Source organism: Drosophila eugracilis, unplaced genomic scaffold, assembly GCF_018153835.1.
Source record: "Drosophila eugracilis isolate 14026-0451.02 unplaced genomic scaffold, ASM1815383v1 contig_367, whole genome shotgun sequence".
NCBI classification, from domain to species: domain Eukaryota; kingdom Metazoa; phylum Arthropoda; class Insecta; order Diptera; family Drosophilidae; genus Drosophila; species Drosophila eugracilis.
In genome coordinates this window covers 5,887,122-5,910,657 of record NW_024573224.1, presented here as the reverse complement: position 1 = coordinate 5,910,657, position 23,536 = coordinate 5,887,122, and the positions used below count along the sequence as shown (strand labels likewise).

General features: G+C 40.9%; 3 protein-coding genes across 4 annotated transcripts; all 3 read right to left on the bottom strand.

Moving 5' to 3' along the window:
* Nucleotides 1-477: 477 nt before the first annotated feature.
* Nucleotides 478-2,075, bottom strand: LOC108115764 (probable cytochrome P450 6a18). The gene is made up of 2 exons (XM_017227332.2): nucleotides 973-2,075; nucleotides 478-916 (listed from the first exon to the last, which is right to left on the bottom strand). Exons 1-2 carry the CDS (start codon nucleotides 2,072-2,074, stop codon nucleotides 495-497), a joined length of 1,524 nt encoding a protein of 507 aa, XP_017082821.1. The 5' UTR covers nucleotide 2,075; the 3' UTR covers nucleotides 478-494.
* Nucleotides 2,076-8,305: 6,230 nt separating this feature from the next.
* LOC108115774 (kelch-like protein 40b) lies at nucleotides 8,306-10,224 on the bottom strand. Its single transcript, XM_017227346.2, has 2 exons — nucleotides 10,107-10,224; nucleotides 8,306-10,014 (listed from the first exon to the last, which is right to left on the bottom strand). Exons 1-2 carry the CDS (start codon nucleotides 10,190-10,192, stop codon nucleotides 8,856-8,858), a joined length of 1,245 nt encoding a protein of 414 aa, XP_017082835.1. The 5' UTR covers nucleotides 10,193-10,224; the 3' UTR covers nucleotides 8,306-8,855.
* A 4,919-nt stretch (nucleotides 10,225-15,143) lies between these two features.
* On the bottom strand, nucleotides 15,144-18,057 carry LOC108115769 (GPI ethanolamine phosphate transferase 1). Of its 2 annotated transcripts, XM_017227339.2 has the most exons (3): nucleotides 17,241-17,935; nucleotides 16,946-17,163; nucleotides 15,144-16,897 (listed from the first exon to the last, which is right to left on the bottom strand). In XM_017227339.2, exons 1-3 carry the CDS (start codon nucleotides 17,914-17,916, stop codon nucleotides 15,248-15,250), a joined length of 2,544 nt encoding a protein of 847 aa, XP_017082828.2. In that variant the 5' UTR covers nucleotides 17,917-17,935; the 3' UTR covers nucleotides 15,144-15,247. The 2 variants fall into 2 exon arrangements, with proteins under 2 accessions (XP_017082828.2, XP_017082827.2); XM_017227338.2 differs by having other exon boundaries at nucleotides 15,144-17,163; nucleotides 17,241-18,057.
* Nucleotides 18,058-23,536: the final 5,479 nt, after the last annotated feature.

Here is a 23,536-nt window from a genome sequence, read left to right as displayed (position 1 = left end):
TCCGACGGCTGGTCCATTTTCGAAGGCTTAACGTAGTCCTGGGCAGCGGATGGCCGGGAAAAAGGTTAACACTTGCAAAATGGCTAGCAAGGACGTGCCCGAGTTTCGTTTTGAATAACAAATTTAATTAGAATTAATACATGCGGGCCTGAGCTAAAACCCAGTTATAGGCGTGGAGTGGAGTGGCTAGGAGTCCCGTCCCTGCCTACGGTAATTGGTAAATGCTGAGCCCAGCAATAAGGATCAAAATGTTATCAGCATATGCAATGCCAACGGGTCGCTTCATTACAGCCAACTCTCATGAATAGTGGAATCTATAGATATTTGCTAAAATGGAAATGGGAAAAGGAAAATAAAAAGTAATAGAGCAGATGTTATCAAGAAAGGCAATTAATTGTTATTCATTTTTCTTTAAGAAAGTTTTATATATCAGAACTTTATAAGGTTTAAGGTAAGATATGAGATTTTAAGAACGTACATGGCACACATTTCATTTATAGTGCTTCCAGTTTGAGATGAATTCCACATTTTAGTCCTAGTAGAATAGAGGAATTTGGATCAAAGCTGAGAGGATCAGCGGTCTCAGGGCAGGTGGAAAACTTAAAGTTCTTGATGAGCAGAGCTAGCCCGATGCGGGCCTGCATCTGACCAAATCTCAGTCCAATACAGTTTCGAGGACCCTCGCCAAAAGGCAGCCAGGCAACTGATGAACGCTTTGCAGATTCCTCAGGGGAGAATCGCTCAGGACGGAACTCGTAGGGTTCAGGATAAATACTGGGATCGTGGTGTATGGCCGTTGATGGTATGATGACCGACTGTCCAGCCTCGATGACAAACTTCGGATTACCAGGAACCACAAAACGCTTGGCGGCCACTCGATCCACATTGGGAATAATGGTGTAAAGCCGTAAGGTTTCTGAAAAAATTTTGTAAATTAGTTGGGATGAGTTGAGTTAACAGAATTTTACTAACCACTTATAACTTGGTTGAGGTACTTAAGATCCTGGGTGCACTCATAGGTAAACTTCTGATCATGTTTCTCTAAAACCTCCTCCAACTCAGCTCTGACTTTATCTTGGATATGAGGATTCTTTGCTAGTTCATAAAGAGCGAATCCCATTGTGGAGGATGAGGTGTCAAAGCCAGCAATGAAGAACACAAAAGATTGGGCAATGATTTCATTCATGGTTAGCCCCTTGACCACCTCGCCATTCTCAAGAGTTATTTCCTTTTGATTTTTTAAATTAATAAGCATGTCCAAAAAATCATTCCGTTTAATGTTCTCTCTTTCCCGTGTGGTAACAGTCTCAGTAACTATTCTATGATAGAAGTTCTGAATTTGATCGGGGTATCGACTTAAACCTAAGAACCTGGCCAAGTTTGGATAGCTGCGCATGAGGCCGCTTACCAGATGACCATATCGCAGTTCCAATAAAGCGCGCCTGCCGAAGTGCAAAAACTCAGCCTTCTCATCTCGCAGACTATTGCACTCGAGGCCAAAGGCGCAGGTTCCGATGACGTCCACTGTGAACCTGGCCACCAGATCCCGTACATCCACGACAGAGTTTTCCAATACCTTCTCGTGCATTACAGCCATAAATTCCTCGGCTACAGATACTACCGTTGGATACATGAACTTCATTTTGCCGGATGTAAAAGTCGAGGATAGTTTATTTCTCAGCAATCTCCACTGTGGTCCGTCCAGATTGAAGAGATGTGCCGACATGGGATCATCTTTCTCGTTATAGAACAGTCCTTTATCAGAGAAGTTCGAAAAGTTCTTGATCAGAATAAGTTTAGCCAGCTCCAGGTCTATGACAAAAGCAGCTGGCTTCTGGAAGAGGTAAAATCCCACAAAAGGAGCCTTGCTGTCCCGATATTTTTTGTAGTAACTTTCGTAGATTTCGTGAACGGTCCTCGTTTTCTTATATCCATTCATGTTTCCTAAGGTAAAGTGAGGCTTATCATGTGGAATCCCACGACGTTTGAAGTATGTTTGTCTTCGATGTTTAATGTAGGTAACGATCGCCATTAAGGCGACCACCAATTGAAAGAGAAAAGTTGTCAACATCATATTGACGCAGCTAGCTATACACTAATTGGATACATTGTAGGCGAGCTACTTTTAAACGAAAAGTGAAATGTTATCTTTATACTAACTGGATACATTGTAGGCGAGCTACTTTTAAGCGAGAAGTGATATGTTATCTAAAGCTCATTAACATTAGATAATGATAGAGGTATATTCATCCTGACCTTTAATCAGTTAATAAACTCTCTTTACAACTTTTATACATTTGGTTAGAAGAATCAAATCTTTTCCGAAACAACCATATCTTTAGCTATGATTTCAGTGATAAGTGGGTAATTATGGCTATAATTATAATAGGCTTATCAGTTTGCTTGTCGCCGTAGGCATCCCCATATGGATTATCTTTATCAGGAACTGCATATATGCAAAGTCTGCAACTTTGTCTGAAATTTGTGACAGACCTACCGCATCGTAATTCCGTGTGGCTATTAACTAGTAACACATTCCAAACCTTAAACATAATAAAACCGAATTTATTATTTTGCATAATAAAATAAAATAAAAGTATTGCAGTTTTTTTAGCTGGTGCTCGCTTTGAACATTTGTCACAGTCACGCCAACAAGACAAATACACAAGAATTTAAGTAAACATGTTAAAACCATAAAAATGCAAGTTTACAAAGAGGCAGCTGAAAAAAGTTTGTCTTAGTGCAGTGAAAAGTCCAAGGGAGAAGAACCCCGCGTTGCAGAAAAACAAAATCGGGTATAAAGCTATGGCTTCAGCATGTAAATGTGTGTGTGTGCGTTTGTGTCCCAGAGACTTTCTCATCCTCAGAAAGCTTACACACACAGAGAGGCAATATTTTTTGCCAACAATGGTGGGAGGTGGTGAGGGGTTTTGAAAATATGTGAAATCATGAATAAACTGCCATGTGCACAACATTCAACATTTGCCATGCAGCAGCAGCAGCAGCATTTCTTCTTTGCTTCGAGCTGCGAGTTTTTTACTTCTTCTGGGCTCTTTGTTACCGCATTTCTGTAAGCAAAGGCAAGGCAAAACGCTGCGCCCCATTGTATGCAACAAATTCAGCGTATAACTTGACTTTGCTGGCGCGCTTTTCACTTTTCACTTTTCACTTTTTCCACTTTCCCCCTATTCCAATAGAGGGCGTGGTTCTCGCTCGACTGAGTGCCCAGTGAGATCGTGAATATTAATCGATGGACAACATTTCGTTCGCTTTTTCACACTCACGCACGAACTGTGCTGCTTGGCCTGGAAAGTGTGTGTGACACATTAATATTGACTATTGCCATCGAACAAAGGATTTTTTTTTTCGAGTTCTCTATTCCTAGCACTTTTTTGTTGTGTTCCTAGTCGATGCATGCAAACTTATTTACGCCTCGACTGTCGGCGACACATGCTGCCAATTCAGGCGAGCGAACCGCTCCTTGACAACATCACTTCACTTGCAGTTTGACGGTAAATCATCACCGTTTTGCTGCAAAAGCAGGGTACACATAGTTTGGGTTATGTAGTCGAAGAGTAGATACCCTGGGAAAGAGCACTGCCTAACAACTTTTAAAGAAAGTTTACAGAGTGTCCAGTAATCTTGGTCCAAATATGCATTATGAACCTTAACGTTATCATAAGTACTCTGATTACCTTTTACTAGATGAATATTTTCAATTTAAATTTAATTTTTTTTTATTTTTTGTTAACAAAAAATCTTTAAAATATTTTACTTACTTTCAAAAGGGTATAGTCTACTAATATTAACCAAAACTTAATTACAAGATTCCTTTAACCCTTAAACCTAAAGTAGAAATAAAGAGAAAGCTATAAAAACTCTGGCACTTGAAAATTACAAATGAATCCTGGATGAGCTTAAAGAAAATCGGTATTTCAGCTCACAGTTTAGTGTGCAAGGGTATTCGCAGCTAGCTTTCCATTCTTGTTTCTGCAGTCTTTGCCATTTTCCGGTCCTGACTTTTCTCTTTTGCTGCACTTTTTATAGCTTTCCCCAGCTGCCGTTTCGGCCACCTCCCAGCATTTTGTGCTCCAGCTGAGCTTTGGTGATGAAGGGTGCAGCTTAAAAATGAATCATTTGACTTTTTCTTATTAAATAATTTATAAGAATTAGTTGAGATTTGCATTTTTTTGCCAGCTAGCTGCCTGGCCCTCCGGTTTCGGTATCTTTTTCGCAACGGCAACTCAACCCGCAGTAGTTGACTGTGCAAATTTCTATTTAATTCGAAATTTATTGCAAGCAATTTTCTTTTTGCTCGTATTTTTTAGAACATTTTTTCTCTGCTCTTTTCATTGCAACTGGCCTTAAAGTGCCTGGACTGCTGCTTGGCTGCCTGGCGGGCAATTGAATTGCAGTTTTGTATCTTGAGCAGGCGACCGCAGTCGAAAGTTGTCGAAAAATTGCAGCTGCCCCCGTTTTGTGGCTGTTTGTAGTTCAGGGTTAGCCAGCTCTTTGCCGTTTTGGCCGCTTTGCTTCATTAGCCATGCAGAGCGGAAATAACAATAATAAGAGCAAGAGCCAAAAACAAAATCCTTCTTAAATTGTATCCGAAATTGTTTTTTTTCTACTTTTGCTGCAAGGGAGCGACGGCAGGAAAAGCTAGTGAAATGCACGTTAATTTTCGCTTCCATTTGCATTTGCATTTCGGCTGACGAACTGTGGCCTTGTGGGCGGGTGTACTGTATATATATTTTGGTAGTCGAAGGAGGAGGAGTGGCCAGCTGTTTTCGGGGGCATCATTTATATTTGATGTGCCCGCTATTGTTGCATCTTAGGGCAGCTTAAGTTGCCATTAATGCCAGAGTGTGCTGCAGTGTAAAATTGGAAGTGAGAGTGGGTTGCCTGATCCACTAGATTGCTAAGTGAGTTTTCCAGTGAGTTGGAGCGCAAGTTCTTAAATTATTGTAATTCCGAAACAAAGGTCATTCACAACAACTCTGTTGCTCTTTAAGTCGTCTAGTAATTAATTAACTTTGCTTGCTTAAGAAATTAAGTACAAATAACTTTGATATTTGTTTGCCCAACTGGATTGAACATCTCTTTGGCTCGTTTTGCCGTAAATGTTGGTTAAAATTCCTCTTTAACTTGGCCTATTGAACTTATCATATTTAAGCCAAGTCGTTTTGGCATTTTGGTATCCTTGATTGTTTGCCTAAATGAGCATGTCCATGGGCTTACGGGCTGGCTTGTCAATTTCCTGGTCTCAAGTGTAATTGCTGTCTGAGCATAATTAATGTCTGTGTATGGATATTCCATATTTTAATGATTGAAAAATATTTGAGCTCCGTGCAGCGACGAGTGGCATATAAATTAGGCCATTGAGTTGCCGAGTCGAGTTTATTATGTGGCCCGATTATTATCAAGTTCTTAGCAAAGCAATTTAGGTTAAATGCATTTTGTTTCATTTTGCCATTATTGCTTTTGAGTGGGAAACGGGGCACGGGGAACGTGGATGCTGCAATACTTTTGCCATAAAATATACGACGTAAGGTGAAACGATTGGGCAATATTTGATAAATCTTTTGGATACACACAGAGAGAGTGAGTGGTCCTCTGCTTATCCTGCTTACCCCCACTTAACAAACAAAAACCAGGATAAAGGAGGACTTTTTCGAAATCTCGTAAGAACCCATGGCCCTTGGCTTGGGAAAAACTGACCGACCATATTGTTGCTGCGCTGGTGCTTATGGCTTGCTTTCTATTCATTTCATTTCAATATGCATTTTATTTGCTGAAAATGTTTAATCGATTTTATGCAAATCATTTCCATTTCTTCGCCCTACTGTGCTACGCTCTGTTATGCTGTGTTGTGCTCTGTAGAGCTACTGCAAACACTCGAAAACCATTACAAAATAATAATAATAAAAATCTTGGCCTGCTCCTGGCCGCAAATAAATTATTTCTGATGGAAGGCCAGCAAAAAGAGAGGGAAAGCAATGGGCCAGAGGAGGAGGCGACGGCGGCGGCGGAGGAGCATGCAAATGTATGCAAACAAAGAAAACTTCCTAATGGAATTTTCCACATGTCGGACATATGCATAAAACCTTCTAAACAAACCCGGTCCTCTGTCCACCAGAGCTGTGGGCACTTTGCTGTGACCATTTTGTTTGAAAGCACTTCACACACGCACGTCAAAAACTGAGTTCGGCTTCAAAAATAAAAAAGAAGAGGAAGAAAAACGAGAAAAAATTGGCAAGGATTTGGTTGTGCAAAAAGATGGCGTCAAGCTGTGCAATTTTGCTAGCGATTCGATTCGATTTGGTTTCGGCAATCCCTTTGGCCGTATCGTTTTGAAAATTCGGCCAAAGGGCGGGTCAAGTGAGTGGCCCTTCAAAATGGTGACCCCACACACACTCACTGACCGAGGTGACCCCCTGACCCGTAGAGATATGTGTAAGTAATTTTCGTCGTCGTTGTGTTGCTGTCGCTGCTTCTGCTGCTGCTGCTGCTGCCTCTCTACGGCTCCTGGTGTTGTGGGATATGCTGCATTGCGGTTTTGGTGCAACAAGCTAATGAGTTTGTGGTTGCCAGGACACCGAGCATAATTGCTTTTAATTGCAATCAGCAAATTATGCATACTTGTAGTTGTGGTCGGGTTTGGGGAAATGCGTTTTGAAAAAAATTACCCAAAAATTGTTAAGCTCTTATCTGCAATACAGCCGATGGCGCATCTTGATGGAATTAATTAAAATTTCTAAAACCAATTAACTTCGTCATATTTTAATTGCTATCACACGATGTTTTCCTTTTCAATTTGCATATTGGTTTCAAGGTAAACATTAAAAATTGGAAAGGAAAGTCATAAAGTCAAAGGAAAGTCATCATAATTAAAGAGTGTAATCTTATTTTTTAAATATTCATAAAATAATAATACTTATTTTATTTTATTTACTTCCTGCAATACTATTTTCTGTGCATCACTCATACGCCCCATGTGCTGGTAAATACTTGCCCTCTACTTATTACCGCCACATTCATTGCGATCTTATCGAGGTCGACTTTAATTGAAATTCCTGCAAATCAAATTAGCCAAAAGCAATTAGCTAATCAGGCTTTAAGTGTGGCGGCCTTTAAGCTTAAGTTTAAAATACTCAAAATGTGACGGCCAGCTGGAGGCTGAATTGGCCAACTTTTCGGTAAGTTTAACACAATGGAAACAATGGGCCCACCATAAAGTTTGCCACCAAACGGTTTGCCACCCTTCCGCTGTCAGTTTTGCCCCATTCGAATCGATTCATCCTTGAAGCGCTTAGAGTTTGAGTAATGGAACTTCAAAAACGCAGCCGCCGCAAAACATGAAAACTAAAGCCGCTTCTTTGCGAGTGTGTGTGTGTGTGTGAAAGCGTAGTGTAAGGGCAATTAAAGGGAACAAGCAAAACCACAATAGGATTATCAGTTTTATGCAACAGCCAATAAAGAGCAATGAAAGATCAAAAGGGATTTTTTGTCGTAGTTTATTCAGTCGAACAATGGGACATGTAAGGTTATAGGTAGTTTATGTCGGCTTGGATAAAACTTGTTCATAGAGACAAAAGACTAAAATTGAAACACATTGCTGGGAGTTCAGCCATGACCTTAAAGAGGAGAACCTACTATTTCCCTTGAATAACTAAACTAAAACATATTGAAACGACTCAAGGCCTCTACGAATATCTTAATAAATTGCAGAAATTGAAATGACACTGAATATTTATTTTTCATCCAACGACTTGGCATTCGAATTGCTTCTTTCTCGGACTCATTAATCGTCTTTTGATTCTTTTTCGCTCACTTGTAATTGGCACTCATTCATCATATTCAGCGTCAATTATTGGGGCCGCTGCAACTGCCACAGATGCATCTATCTTCATTTGCATCAACGCATTACATCAGCCACAGCTGCCCCTTAGGATGTACCCAAAAAATGGAAAATAAAGGAGTGGCAGAGCCAGAAAAAGTCCTTAATAATCTGAAGCTTAATCTGTAGTAATTGATTTATCGCATGGCGCCTCAACTGCAGACAATTAAATTACGCAAAAGGGGTTGAAAAAAACAATGAATTTTGTAATTTTTATTTGGCCTTTTGTTTGTATTGGGGTTCGCGGGGCAAATCAATTGCATTTGTATTATTGTTTTAATGCAGCAGCTAAAAATTTATGAAGGCAGGATAATGGCTGAACAAAGGTAAACAAAAAGTTATTCAAACATTTGCTGTGAAATCCGGAAAAGCCTCAAATAAGACCAAATAGAATGAGTGGTGAAAAAATACGCGAAATCGATTTTATTTTGTTTCCTGATTTCTGCATGTTAATTGTGTTATTTTTTGTGAAAATATTTTGATTATGCCCGTCGATTGGTTTGTTTTTCCGCCAGGTTTTACAGCATTTGCCCTGGCTTTGGTGTTGTTTAAACAAAAATTGTTTTTCTTTCTTTGCGGCTTGCGGATCTGACAGCCCGGGGCAATGACATTTGCATGTGTGATTGTAGTTTGTTTGCTCGAATTGGCATTCGCATTCGAATGAGTGTTGTGTGTGTGTGTGTGTGTGTGGGGGGGGGGGAAAACAAATACACACACACCTTCAGATGTCCACACAGCTAAGTGCTTAGTTCATAAACGTTGACAATTAATTGAGCAAAATACCAGCCATTCAACTAATTGGAAACGCTTAATGCGAATGCGAAACCAAAGCCCAAACGTTGCGACCCGGCTAATGAAATTATTTGTGGCAATTATATGGCACCCAAGGGTGTGTTTTTGAGCCATCCAAATACACATGCACACACACTGAGGGGGCGGGTCGAGACTCTCCACTGGCTTATGTATTTAATGATTTCTTTTCCAACGCTTCCTGGCAGCAGGGCATCAGCTGTCCTGGCTTCACATTCTCCAGGGAGGGAACATATTGAATGGCTGCATTGATAATGTCCTGCAAATACTGGTTGAAAACATCTATACTCAGGAAACGCCACTTGGGGCATTCGCATCTGTGATGATGTGAAACCTTTGGATTGAAGACCCACTGGCGGTCGTGTGGCTTTTGCATCTGGAGTGGCTCCCTTAGCGGCGATATGGGATCTAAGAAGTTATGGGTTACCGAGAATGACATGCCCAGATTGATCATAGTTTGGACTTCCGAAATGTCCAATAGTTCCTGGAAATTCGCATTTTGGTGTTTTGATTTCAGAGATGTGGTATACCAAGCTGGCATCAAATTAAAGCGAATGGCCTGCATTATTGTCACCGCATACTGTTTTCGATTTGGCCAGTCATAAAGCAACCATCTCACACCACTCATAAACATCTCCATCTCAGAATTGACACACATATTCATCTGGTTGAGCATATTGAAGACGTGCTTTGGTTCTAGGTTGAGATATTCCTCCGTTGCGACGGCCAACAGAAAATATTTATTAATGCGAGTTAACATAAGATCCTGCAGCAAGGCAGAATTCAAAGGCAAAGTCTGCAAGAAAAATTTGAAGGCTTCGAATCCAGAGAGCAACTTGGGATTGTCCAGACGACAACATATTAGTTCGTGAAGTTCTGAAATTTTAAGGAAATCGACAGCCATATAGAGATCTACGAAGTTTTTCCATGGGATTTCAGCATTTATATCGGTCATCCATTCGTAGACCAGTTGGAAACCCTTCGGAGTGACCTTATCCGAGCTTAAGAAAATATCATTCACTTTCTCAAATTTCTTAAAGTATTCCGAGTAATAATACAAAACAGGCCAATGACAAGGGAAGTCTTGATCGCCCACATGTACGACCATATCGGTGCCAATTTTGTTTTGCAATATATTGGTTATTTTTCTGATTATATTCTCTTTGCCAAATTCAAATCGGAACTTTATATCTTTACTACATTCCGCAAAACCCATTTCCGCCAAGCTGCATTCAGGCAGGGTTTCCCAGGTACTATTTCCATTACCGGAATAGTTTTTTATAATTAGTTCTTTGGTTTCTTTGTTACTAACAGTTAGGGAAAACCAAATATGAATGTGTTATAATTACATACAAAATCCTGAAAGTTTATTAACCCATCTAAACTTTGGATTACTTACATTTTCCATAACTCTACTTTGTCTTTTACTTCTGTGCTACTTGGCGGTTTCTCGAGAGAACTGCTATCTTTCTCGTCTGTACTCATCGCCTCGATTTGAATTTTGGGTTGTGGATAGGATGGTAACGAAAATATATGTGTGTTTACAAAAAGGAAAATGGAAAACTCATGGCGCACTGATGTTTGGCACTCGATTTGCGGCATTAAAAGGATCATTTGCGGCTGGCAAAAGCCGCAAGTAGCAGACCACACTTAAACTACATTTAAGGATAGCACTAGGTCCCTCGGATTTGCGATTCTAATACCTTCTACCTGGGCAACTTTACGTTTTAAGTGGCCAGAGCTCAAGGGCTTAGCCCCGGGGGCTTTTCGAGTGGGCCTGTTTATCTATGCCCATACAGTTTGGAGTGCTCTTGCCTCGTCCTAAGCAGTATCCTTTCACCTCGTCTCATATCGGGAGCTACCGCAAATGCCAGTCATTACATGCAACGATTGTGAGCTGGCCAAGATTTTATGTGCCAACAACAAACAGACAAGGCCCAGACTGATACAGCAGAGAAATTTACCCGAGAAGTTGGATGGGGGCAACAGGAAAATTGAGCTTAAGTTGCAATTAAGCAATTGCCTGGGCCGTTTGGTCTGCAATCCGGCTGCTGATGCTACTGCTCCTGCTTCTGTTCCTTCTCTTATTGGTCCGACTAATAGCAGCAAGCAAGCTCAAGTGGCTGCTAACTTGGCTTTTGAATGGAGCGAGCAATGGCAATGGACTGACGGCGGCGGCGGCTGGTTGGCCAACCCAAGCCCAGTTGCAAATAATGCAAAATTGCAATGAAATGCGGCCAGCTGCATGAGGTGAACTTTGCCATGGGAATGCCCGCCGCTCTCATTCTTTTCTATTTATGTGCAGTTGCATTCCAATCACCAGCCAGCAAACTTAATACAATATTTAAGCCGCAAACGTAGCACAATGTAAACCAAAGTAATCTCGAACTCAGCTCGGGCTTGGTGTGCAGCAAGCAGCTCGGTTTGGCTTTCCTGTGGCAAGTGGCACGACTTGCGGCCAACTGCAGCAAAACAGCCAAGACTCTAAAGGAGATGAGGAGCAGAAAGCTTGTGGGTGTGTGTAACGAAAAAAAAGAGCAAAAAATATACTGTGGAAAAACAATTCCAGCATTGAGGCAACTTCGCGTTTTTTAAGTGGAAAACTTTGGCCCTTACATTTGGCCATGAGGCATGGAATGCTGGTTGCAATGAAGCTTAAAGTGTGCCTCAAATGCAGTTCAAATGTGACCGGCGAACTCTTTATGGAATTCCGCTGACTGACTGACCTACAGATGAAGAAATTTAAAGCAAATAAATCACAAAATGTAAGGCAATTGATTCATATTGATGAGTAGTAAACTGCCTGGAAACCTTGTGTTACCATCCATTTTTCGCAGTGCATAATTAGCCGCCGCACAAATCGATGGCATTGCATCCGCCACCAAGAAATCAGTTCGATTGATTTTAAGCTTTAATGCGCTGTCTGCAGGACCATAAACTCGAGAGGATTGGCGGCTGATGCTGTCGTCCAATGAATTTCAAATTACCAATAAACAATTGAATGAGCATCGAAAATATAAACACGCACAAATAGATACACACACTCACACACAACCTATCACGCGTACAAATGCTAGTCAGCGATGCTTTATGATTTTCGGTATATTTGCGTTGCTCATACGCAGTGTGGGCCGCATAGCTAATCCCGGCACGCAGCATCAATAAGTCAAACACGTCAATGGCAAGCAGTGTGAAATCCTGGAAAGCCAGGGAGTCCTAGGCATCGCTGGAGTCCTGGCAGTAAAACAACCGCCAGAGCAGAGACAAAAAGGCAACAATTTATTGTTGCTCAATGTCGCATTTATCATCACTTTATGCTACTTAATCGAGCCTTCGTCCTCGTGCTCCCGATCCTTTGTGCTCGATTTCCGCCGTCGAAGATGATTTCAATGTTGACTCTCGTCTCGTCCTGGCCTTTGTTTGCTTATTGTTTTTCGACACACATCCGCGCACACAAACATCGTAGCACTTTGCAGCGTCTTTTTATGGTTTATGGCGCCATTGAATTTTTCGTTTGCTTTCTTATTAAATTATAATTTATATGTGTAGTCGCATCAGCCAGCGCCAGCGCCAGCGCCAGCGCCGAGGACATGGCACTTTGTCAATTGTTTAATAGAAAACAAAGGAGATACGACTCCGTAAAATGGCTCCTGAGAAGGAAACTTTTTTTTCCAAGGAGGCCACAGGACACTTTGCTTTGTTATTTATACATGCGCACGGCGTACTCAATTACGACTTCGAATGGCAAACAACTTTTTCGGGGTTTTATTGTGTGGGTGGTTATGTGAGTCTGTTTGCTTGCAGGTCAGAACGTGATGAAAAGTGCGATAGTAATATATTAAAGATGGCAGATTTCGCTTGGCTCCTGAATCACTTACGATGGTGAAGAGATATCACTACAAAAAGAGGCCAACAGTCTGGGTCAGCTTTTACAATGTCCAGCCATAAATACACAGAGACGAAAATGTGACCATAAAGTTAAAAAAACATAAAAAGTATTTATTATTAAAACCGACATTTGGATAAATATGTGAGAAATTTACACAAAAAGTGATGTGAACTTAATTTGTTTATTTTATATGTAGACATATTTTATATATGCGACATTTTTTTGTCCCATTTTCTTTGCATAAAATTCCGTGGATTTATAAATTCATTTCTCATGATTGCAACCAAGTTGTCATCCCTCGTGGTAGCTGGCAACAATGCGGTCGAAAATTTCTAAAAAGCATTCACGGCTAATCCACTTGAATAATGCAGCTGCAATAAAAGGACAACGCTCTCTGCATCGGAATCGGAAATATTTCCAAAACTATTTCAACTTCATTAAATACCTGGGCATAACTAATGCACTCGGCTGCAAATGGCAAAAATAAATGCCGTGATGTCCGGGCTGCAAAAGTATTCGCATAATTAATTGCCTGGCATAGTTGGTTATAGATTTTATTTTGGTTTTTGCATTTAAAGCAGAGGTAAATATCAAATAAAAAAAAAAAAAAAAAAACAGACACACAGTGCATTCAAATTCATTAAATTTGCATATAACTTTTAAGCATATTTGAAACATTTTGTGCATATGAATCATTGGTTTGATAGCCGAAAATTTTAATAGCAAATTAAATTGCCATTGGGTTTTAACTAATTTGCACCCCGACAATATCAGTGAACAGCAAAATAAACAGCCACAGCATCAGCTGGTGAATTTTCCATTTCGCGGCATAATAACAACCCAAAAAAAACATTCAAATTGTTAGAAAATGGAATAAGCTCTACTGTATAATATCTGGCAGCCGTTATATAATTTATAAGTTACTAAACTACCAGAGGATCTAAGCGATAATTAATATTGACCAGAGAGTAAACTGCAACAGTATAAAATTATCTGTCTGTTACATTTATTTGCATTAATTTAGCTCACCCTTCTTACGTGGAAAAATCGCGGTAAAAAACACATTTCTAACTGGTAAATATTTACCAAATCAATTCAATTTCGCGCATAAAGTTATTTGGCTTTTATAAATATTTTAATTAACTGCCAAATCTAATAATTGCCAAATGAGTTTGGCCAAAAACATTTTGGCCATGACAGCTGCTGCTGGCACGAAAAGGAACTTTAGTATTTTTATTTTAATTAAATCCGAGTGGGCGGCGCCGACGGTGGTTAACCCATAAAAAGATAAGCCCCAAGCTGGCGCTGACATTAATCATTTTACCTTTCAAATGCATTCTCATTAGGCGGCCGCCAAATTGAAACTTTAGTCGATGCAAAGGGAATCGGGACTCAGAGCTTTCCCTCCGGGGGCTACGGCTGCGGCTCATTAATAACCGACAAGATGGCATAATTCTTTGTCTTGCCGTGATATATACTCGTACATAGGTATATATATAGGTGTATATCCTTTTATTCTTGCTTTTGCCTCGCTGTCGCTTCGGGGGTTTCCATGGAAAATAAAGATGCCCAACAATGACAGACCCGTCGAGGTCTGACACTGTATTTAGACGGCGATGTACAGGCGATGTGCTAAGCCGAGATAAATATTGACCAACTAACGACTGACTTACATCGGCGAGAAGGCGCATCTGAACTTTTCCAATTAAATCCGGCGAAAGTTCGTTCACTTCCATGTGCCAGTGCGACTAGGAAAAAAGGAAAGTTCTAATGAGTTTATTAATCAGCGATAAATTTGGCCAGCATATGCAAGGCAAACTTGCAGAAGAAAAACTCCTGGGTAAGTTGTCATAATTTCTAATCAGAGAAGTTCTTATATTTTCGGTTTTTGTTTTAGAGGTGACTAAATAAACATCTGCCCAAAGGCCAAGGACGAAACCCATGTCTGAAAGCCATATCCCGAAAGAAAGGGCTAGCTTCTAAGGCTAATTAATGTGCAAAGTGTCAATTAATCAATCAGTCCGCCGATCAATCCTGTTTTGGCCAGTGAAAACCCAACCCGGCCACATTTCCCTTTTTGGCCATGAGTGTATTGACAGGATAAACTCAACAAGCTGTCAGAGCTGGCCAAGGCAAATAAAATAGCTGGCGACAAAGGCTCAACGGGCGACGACATCGCAAACATAAGCCCAGCGGATGTGGTTTGGGGATAGGCTGCAAAAAAAGGAAAATTTAATCAAACGACAGTGGAAAACGCTACACAGATAGCTCATTTAATCAGTCGTTTCCACGCAACCATCCCAGAAAGTGGGAAAGGGTAAGTGGGAGTGCCAGAGTCCAGGCCAAAAGGCAAATGCCAGCTAATTATTATGACAAATATCAAACATCCGGTCGGTTGAGGGCGCGACTAATGCTGTGTCAAAGGCTTAAATACTTAACGAAATGAATTGAATACATTTCAATTATTAGCAGTTGGAGGTGACATTAACAATAGATCGAGTTACTCACATTACGGAAAAACCATGACTATTAATAAACCGAAAGCTATTCCGGGGTTGAAAAGTAAATTTGGTTATATTTTAAGCCGCAAAGTACACATTAACATTAAATTTTCCATCAATAGAATTTAGCTGGAACTTTCCAAAAGTATTTTAAGCCTCAGTTTCTTCGGGAGCCGAGGCTCGCCGGGAAGACTTGACATTCTTACGTTTTGGCTTTTCCATCGTTGTATCGGCCAGGAAAATCTTAGCCAAGCCGATGCAACCCATCAGCATGAAGATGACGACATGGGTCAGCAGGATCTGGTCCAGAGACTTGCGAATAAAATACCAGGATCCTCGATGTATTATAAAATAATACTTATAGAGGCCCATAATGTTGCTGATTATTAGAACGCAGATTAAAATCGCCCTGGTATTCTTTCGGAAAAATGGTACCATTCCATAGAGAGAGCAGATGACGATGAGAGAGGGAAGGGCAATCTTCAGAAGGATCAAGCTGCCAGCCAAATACAGGGAAAAATGGGGATAAAATAGTCTTGCGGCTGTGGACTTGAAGAGAAACGATGTTAGCCAATGACCAGCCAGCCAAAAGGACACATAGAAATAGAGAAGGATCATAAATCCATATCGATAGAATTCCTTCACATTAAGAAAAGGATCGTGTTCCTTTACAAGATCTTCATCTTCTTTGCTTCGCCTAGACTTCTCATAGACTTCATGACCAAAAACAAATTCGGTTATCAACAGTTGGCTATTCAATGATCCCCAGGAGTTTGAGAGTAGAGTGATAAGAGTGATCATGTTGATGGTGATAAGTTCCAACCTCCTTTTGGCCTCCGTAGTAGACTTCGAGAAATACGGAACAGACAGAAAGGCGTAAACCAAAAACGACCAAGTTGTGGCGTAAACATAAGGCGACATAGTTTCCTTTTCAGTATACAGGTAAACTCCACAGGCTCCGACCAATAGAGTTATGAAGTTGATGGCCCAAACCCGGGGATCGTGTCGATGACCCAAGATCAATGGCCGAACAATGGCCATCGCCATGCCTATGTACAGCACATGAGAGTTTTTCAAGGGAATAACATGGATTCCGTTTTTAAAACTTTCCAATACGAAAAGCTGGCCAATCAAAGCTAAAGCTAGGCCTAGCCAAACGAACAACTTAATAGATGGCCTTAGAAAGGCTCTCCGGTTTTTGAGTAGCACGAAAATCGCATACAGCACGCTTGTACGTTGATAAACAATGAACAGTAATATCAGTAGACCAGCAGGTAGCAAAGAGAAACCGAAGTTCAAAATGGGTGTTAAAGTCCAACATCCCTTCGCAGGACGTTCGGCCTGTGCCATAATTAGCATACCCACTGGCAGAACTAAATAGCAGGCTGTTATTTTCGGTACATTTTGCAGTTCCAACAATGTAAATAGTAAGATTCCGATCATGGTTAATACCAGCGTTGAGAAGGTCATATATCCCTTTGTCTGCTCCTTTGCCTTCTTGGACAAACGAGTCAACTGAAGTAGAAGACAGTAGAACCAAACTAAGTAGGATCCGGTGGTGGCTACCATCAGCGGAAGTTGGTAATATTCGTGGTAGTATGCTAAGCAATTCTGCAACAACTTTCCGTACCCTTCAGTAATCTTCATCGCCTTTTTAAAATTCCCTCCTTCTACTAATGAATTGAAATTTCCTGAAAACTGATCAATCTGCTTCAAATTCAACTTCTCAAATTTGGGCAGCCATTCGTAGAATAGGGCGCTTTCATATCGCTTTAAAAGAATTTTAGCTTGGGCTGCCAGCTGCAAAACGTTTAGTTCTAAGGCTTTAACTTCGTATTCCTCGCTCACGTTAAGATAGCCGAGCGGCATAATGGCCATATTGTTCATCGGAGGTGGAAGCCCTATTAGTGCTGACATTAGAGACGCCAGTTGAGTCTGCTCTACCACGGATATGTTGGGCTTGCTAGGAAAGTTCACTTCCGAATCCCTTTGTTCTCGACTCACACCAGCTCCCCACATAAACAGTGGCGTCTCTGTTTGATGATCGGTTCCACTCCCATGCATTCCTTAAAATGTTTGTTTTGGATTAGTAAAATATATTTAAATAAGCAGTGGACTTTATAATTTGTATATTAAGACTCACCGTGGTCACTCATTCCATGATCGGATGTCATCAGATAAGCCGTTCGACTGTCATTAAAGATTCTTTCAAAGAGTTCATAGGTCATTCGGATTCCATGCTGTGTATACTGAAGTTTCTCATGAAACTTTTTAGATAATGGCATAAGCCGATGTGCAGCAATGTCCATATCAGCTAAATAGACTAAAATCACAGCAGGTTTATAGTTGCGCCATTCCCGAACATTTTCCCCATTCTTGAAGAACTTTTGTACCTTTTCGAATGTCCATTTGTCACATGTGAGTTTTTCTGGCAATTCTGATTCCATGAAAGAGTCAAATCTCATCGGGGCACCGCCATGTGGAAGATCTTTAAAGTAACCGGCGACATATCTGTGGGCCCAGCCAATGGCATGCCTGCTGCGATTAAAGACGGTATCAAAGTTGCTAGGATAATATCGGAAGTTGACCAAAGCAGCTGTTGGATCCTCATTGAAGCCGCCAAATATTGCAATGTGTCCAGGTCTGGTCATTGTCGGTGCACAGGCTCGTGATATTCCAATTCTTCCCTGCTTCAGATATATATCCCTAAGATCCGGTACATCGTTGCCGTTGTTCGCTAGAAAGGTGGCCGCTCGCAAGCCATCGGTCAGAAATACTACCAGTCGATCCGCCGGCGGTTCAAGCCCCAACTCCTTCATCGTCTTTTGAGGCTCGAGGTTGGGCAAAAGTGTCGGTTGAAAGTACGTGCTCAGTATGGAGCCCATCAGCAAGATTTGCACCACAAGTGCCTGAACTTTCCACATTTTTGCAGAAACAAAATTTTTTAAAAAATGTGGAGTGACTTACATTTAACAAAGTGAGAGTGTGATTTATTATTTTATTTTGTAATGTTTTTTAGATCTTAAAATCCTTGGTTGGGTTGTTCTTAAACTAGGCTTTTGTATTTTGATATAAACAAGTACACCGAAAAACTGAAAAGCCTTCACTGTACATATATTTTTTCGTCCTCGAATTTTTCACATTAAATGAACAGAATTGTTGTCGTCGCCTCATCATCATCATCATCTGGTTGTCTTTCCCGCCTTACTATCTGGCTCTGTTAGGACTCTTTTTATGGATGCCATAACTCTGCGGCCTTGTCAAGCAATTTCAATTTGCCGCTTGATTTGTGAGCTGGCGCCTGGACGCGCTGCCTTGGGCGCCAAATGCTGCACGTTGCTGCCTTGATTTACGCGCCTGCAATTTAAATGAGCTGCAAATTGCTGCAGTGCCAGTGCCTTCGCGAATCTGGCCAATTTAAGTCTTTAAGGCCTTTGTCAATCTGCGAAGCCGCGAGAATTAATTGCCTCATATAAATCCTGTCGGCTGGTATTTTTCTGTTTGTCAGCCACTTTTGTCGCTTGACTAATTCGAGCAGACATTTCAGGTGCTTCGGGATGTTCTTTTCATGCTCATTTCGCCTTAAATGCTAGTTAGACCAAAAGGCTTAAAGCCCAACCATTTGTCAGGGCAATCCGAGTTGTTCTCTTGACAGTTGTAAGCCAGTCAACAAATAGCTGACCGGATGACTGAATGGCCGGCTAACAGATTCGTCTGGCAATTAAAGGCCTGTTTTGCGTCTGGCAATGGGCTCATTTAACAGCGAACAAGAGTTAGGCGTTTTATGGCCAACAGTAGTCGCGTGTTTGAAGTGATTGAGAAATGCTATTGAGTAATTGGGCAGAGCACGATGCTTCGATTCGCAGAGAGTAGGAAAACCCAAGCCCCTACTCTTTGGGCCATGACCAAAAGCGCAGGCGCTCTCTTAGCCAACTACTCGTACTATTCATCGGTTTTGGGTCAGCAACATGTTGGCCAACCGAATGGATATAAAAGTGGGTTATTGTGGCCAGCGGCAAGTGTAGGTAAGTGGGTCGGGTTCCTTTTCGGCTAGCTGGCCGCAAATTAAACGAATTGTGGCACAGCATTTGGCAACATTTGTTGCCACACTGACCGGCACTTGGAGCAGCAGTAGCAGCAGCAGCATCCTCATCATCGTCAGGATACGAATAAAATGCCAAATGTTTGCGGCATGAGGCTGTTGAACTCGACCGGCTTTCGATTCGGGAATTTCACCCAAGGCTTGACCAAGTCAAGGGCTCTCCACGTTGCATTTGTGCCTGGAGTGTCCAGTCAATGAATTAGGAATTAACCCAGATAAATATTGACATGGCTGGAGCAGAGAGAAAAATGTTGGTAGTTAGGGATGTAATCGATTGTTTTGTTGAAAAACTAAGTCTCGATAATTCAAGTTTAATTAATTTTTAAGGAAAACATGTCATACAAACTATTAACGCCTATAAAACTCTTCTGAAGGTGTCTAAAAGACTTATGAATTGATTCGATATGACAAGGTAGTTTTGCTACTGCAAGTAATATAAACATCTACCACACCATAACAAGACATCTTCTTTTTTCTCCCTGTGCATAGGTAGTTCTGGTAACCACTTGGAAATGTCAGCAAAAAATTGATAATTGCTTAGCCCAGTACTTCAAAAGCAATATCAAGCAAATCAATTACGTCAGCCCGCTCTCCTCGGAATTCCCCCAAAAATGTTTGCGAGCGTGTGAAGAGCTAACCCCATTTAAATTCAGCTGCGTTTTGTGTTGACAAAACTTATCAACAATTCAATTTCAATAAAAACTCGTGAGTTTTGGCCCGGTTCGCATATTGTTCGTTGCATTTTTTAACACGAAATATTAGGGTCTGTGCGAGCAGGTGCGTGCTCGTAGGGGGATCGTTGGATCGCAAAATATGCGATGTTCTGACAACTCCCTTTGAGTTACTACGCCCCTGGGCAACCCTATGTGTGTGTGTGTGTTTCTGTAACTGTATGTGTGCTGAATTTTGGCATTTGAATTGTCACATCTGGTTCATGGCTTCGAACTCATCCATCAAATGCAGCCAGGCTGCTCCATGGTTCCATATAGCCCCCGCTCATCCTGTCATCGCATGCCAATGCAATCATTTTTATTGTGTGTGCCTCAGTGTGCGTGGTATTTGTGTGTGTGTGTTGGTGAGTTGGTGTATCCTGTGAAATAGCGCGCATAACCACAGCGACAAAACCAATACACGGCCAGAGGCAAACCTCCATTTTTTCTTACTCCCAAAAACACATACATATACATGCACATGCATTCGCCTAACGAGCGCCTGACAATGCGATTTTCGCCGTCAGTGTGTGTATGTGCTTGGTGTGTCTGTGTGTGTGCGTGCTGGCAACTGGCTATTGAAAGGCAAACACAATGCGAATATAATTTACGAGTCGGACTAAAATTCAGCTTTTTAATAGGTGCTCCTTTGTCATGCAACCGCATTGCACTCGACGGCTGCCTCTTTCTTGTAATTCGGTGAGCAATCACACCAAATTAGTTATTTATTGCAAAAACAGAACATATGAATAAATAGGAGATTTCTAAAACTTCTAAAGGCAAAAAGAGTGGATTTCAGGCTAACCAATAGTTATTAAAACCCGTTGCCTCCTTTTGGGGATTCGAATATTTATTATTTTTTATTTTATGACCACCAATAGCCCTAATTTAAGATTCTAGATTAGTAAAAAACTCCGTAAATGGAAATTATTAAATCTCCGAACTCTCAGTTTCTTATTTCTGTGCTTTCAAAACACTTTACCTAGACTACAAGCTCTTTTCTTAAGCCCTATCTGACCTTTGCAAAGCTTTGCCCGTAGTGATTAGCAAGCCAAGTCAGCCACAAAAACGAAATAAATAAATAATGTTAAAGTAAACAGTTTTGACAATCACTCTTTCTTACTCACAAATCCGTGCAGACCGACATTCAACCGATATCTTGTGTGCTCTTGCTCATGTGCATCGATTTAGCCATTATTCTAACAAGCTCTTAACAATCTAACGACGAGACAGGAAGCCTTTACATAACAATCAGCCAGGGCCAAAGTCTCGTTAAAGTCAGGAGAGGCAGGCAGAAGCTTACTTGACACTCGGCCTCTTAAGTAGGTCAACACAATTCGATGATGATTTTTTGGCAACAAAGCCCAGGCCTGACTTTAAAGTTTTAAATCCTGCAAAAGCCAACAGCAGCTGCAGTGGCAACTTCATTTTTGGTGAGAGTTTGGTGGGTTGTTGGCTGGCTTTGGTTTTTCAATAAAGGCAGATTTATGCATTGTGTTATGCCGAATTAAATGCGCTTTTGTTGCAGAAACACAAACACTCACTGAGTGGGCCATACAAATTGTTGAACAAAAATGTAGCAGCACTCAATTGGATTTAATTGCTGTATGTGGTGTGTCTGTGTGCTGGCAACAACGCAACCAAAATACAACCAAATTATGTTAAAAATTCGGCCATAGATAGATGTCGTTGCAGGAATTCAGGCGGTTATATAAGCGAGTTAAAAATTAAATCAAATATTTTTTCAAGCGGACGAATTTATGAACTCTCTGCGTATTTTAATTTATTATGTCCGAGTATATGTTTGCATTTTATTAATTACCACAAGGCGTGTCCTTTAGTGTGAGTTTGTTATTATTTAGCTGGTTGTTGTTGGGCTGCATGAACGATGCGATGCGATGTGCGGCCCTCGTTGCAAATTTAATTGGTTATTTCGCATAAACAAGTTGCGAAAGTTTGCCGAAAAATGTCTCCCTTTCGCAGAGTCTCGCCACCGCCCTCTCAGCATTCCTTCTATTTCGCTCAGGAGCTTGTCAAGCCTTTGAGCGGCAAAATTAAATAGCAAAGCAAAGTGCACTGCTTGCTTTTTACATTCCTTTTCCCTTTTCGATATTTTTTTTTAAGTTTTTGTACTCTATTTATTTATTTTCTTTTTTTACTGTTTTTCTTTTTTTTGTATTTTTTGGCAGCAAACATGCCGTGGCTGGCAGAGCCATAAGGCACAGCTTCCTCTTTTGGCCTGTCAGTGGCATGTGCGGAGACACGCCCCCTCCGGCACGGCACCACCGTCTCTGACCCATCCCTTCGGCCGTATGGCATGTGCAAAAGTAAAAACGAAGTTGGGCAAAACTTTTTAATATGCTTGCGAAATTTTATCAAAACTACAAAATTGCAGCAAAGTGCCAAGTGCCTGGGAACTGGGAGCTGCAGCACCGTCAACGGAAACCTAGGCGCTGCACACAAAATAAATTTTGGGATCAATCGAAAGTTTCTTAATTTGAAAACGGATATTGCAAATATTATGTTGGAAGTACAAATTTAAATTATGTTTTATTTGGGGAAAAATGAGAAGAAATAATATTTGCAAACTGTTTTTACTTTTAATCTTTAATGTTGATGTTGTACAACAAAAAATGTAGATATAATTTCTAAGCCCTAGGGTTATGAAACAAAAATACTAAATAATAAAAGAGTGTCCACCCATCCCATATTTCCTCAGAATTGAACTTCAAATACTATTTAAAATAAATGATAAACTTTATTATCTAGTTTAAAAGTCAGAAAAGCTAAAATATTTATTCTGCGTGCTGTTGGCTTTGGTGTTGCCACTGCCACTACCACTGCCACTGCTGATTTTGGCTGTGGCAGTGGCAATGGAGATGGCGATGGCAAAGGGACGACGAGGCAGTCGAGCTCATGGAGTTGGCCAAACAAAACACAGTCAAGCGAAACCTTCAACTCAATTTGGCAATCGCATTTCTTGCTCTACTTCCGCCTATTCAACTTGACTCGATTTGCGTGCCGGCGACCGTCAGTTGGTCCTCCGTTTTACATGTGTGTATGTGTCCTTGTGTGAGTGCCACACCCCCACCACCATACTCCTGCTACCGCCTTTATGTGTGTTTAAGTGGCAATGCAAATGGCAACATTTTGGCGAGCACTTCACTCTTTGCCACTGACAGTAACATGACATCTTTTTTTTTTTTTTTTTGTCGTTTTCTTCTTTTTTCTCAACTTTTTGTGCTAAATTTAATTGCAATGAAAATGTTCGCTGCACTTTTGCAAAAGCCAACCCTGGCAAATGCTCCTCTGACAGTCACTGGGGTTACATTTTGGGTGTATATACTATATATGGGTAGCTAGAGATGGCGTGGCTGATTAATTGTGCAAATTAATTTTGCATTTACATGCCAAATGAAGAACTTGCAATGGCTGGAAAATCGTCAAGCCAAAGTGTTCCAAAGTCAAAGGGCTGAAAACGATAAAAAGCCAGTGAAAGGGAGAGTGAGTGTGTGAAAAGCAAATTCGACTTTTGTGATGCTTTTAAAACTTTTCCCACAGTAATTTGATTTATGAAGTGATATTTGCAACCTCAATGGGTGTACGCTTTAAGTTTAAAGTCAAGTT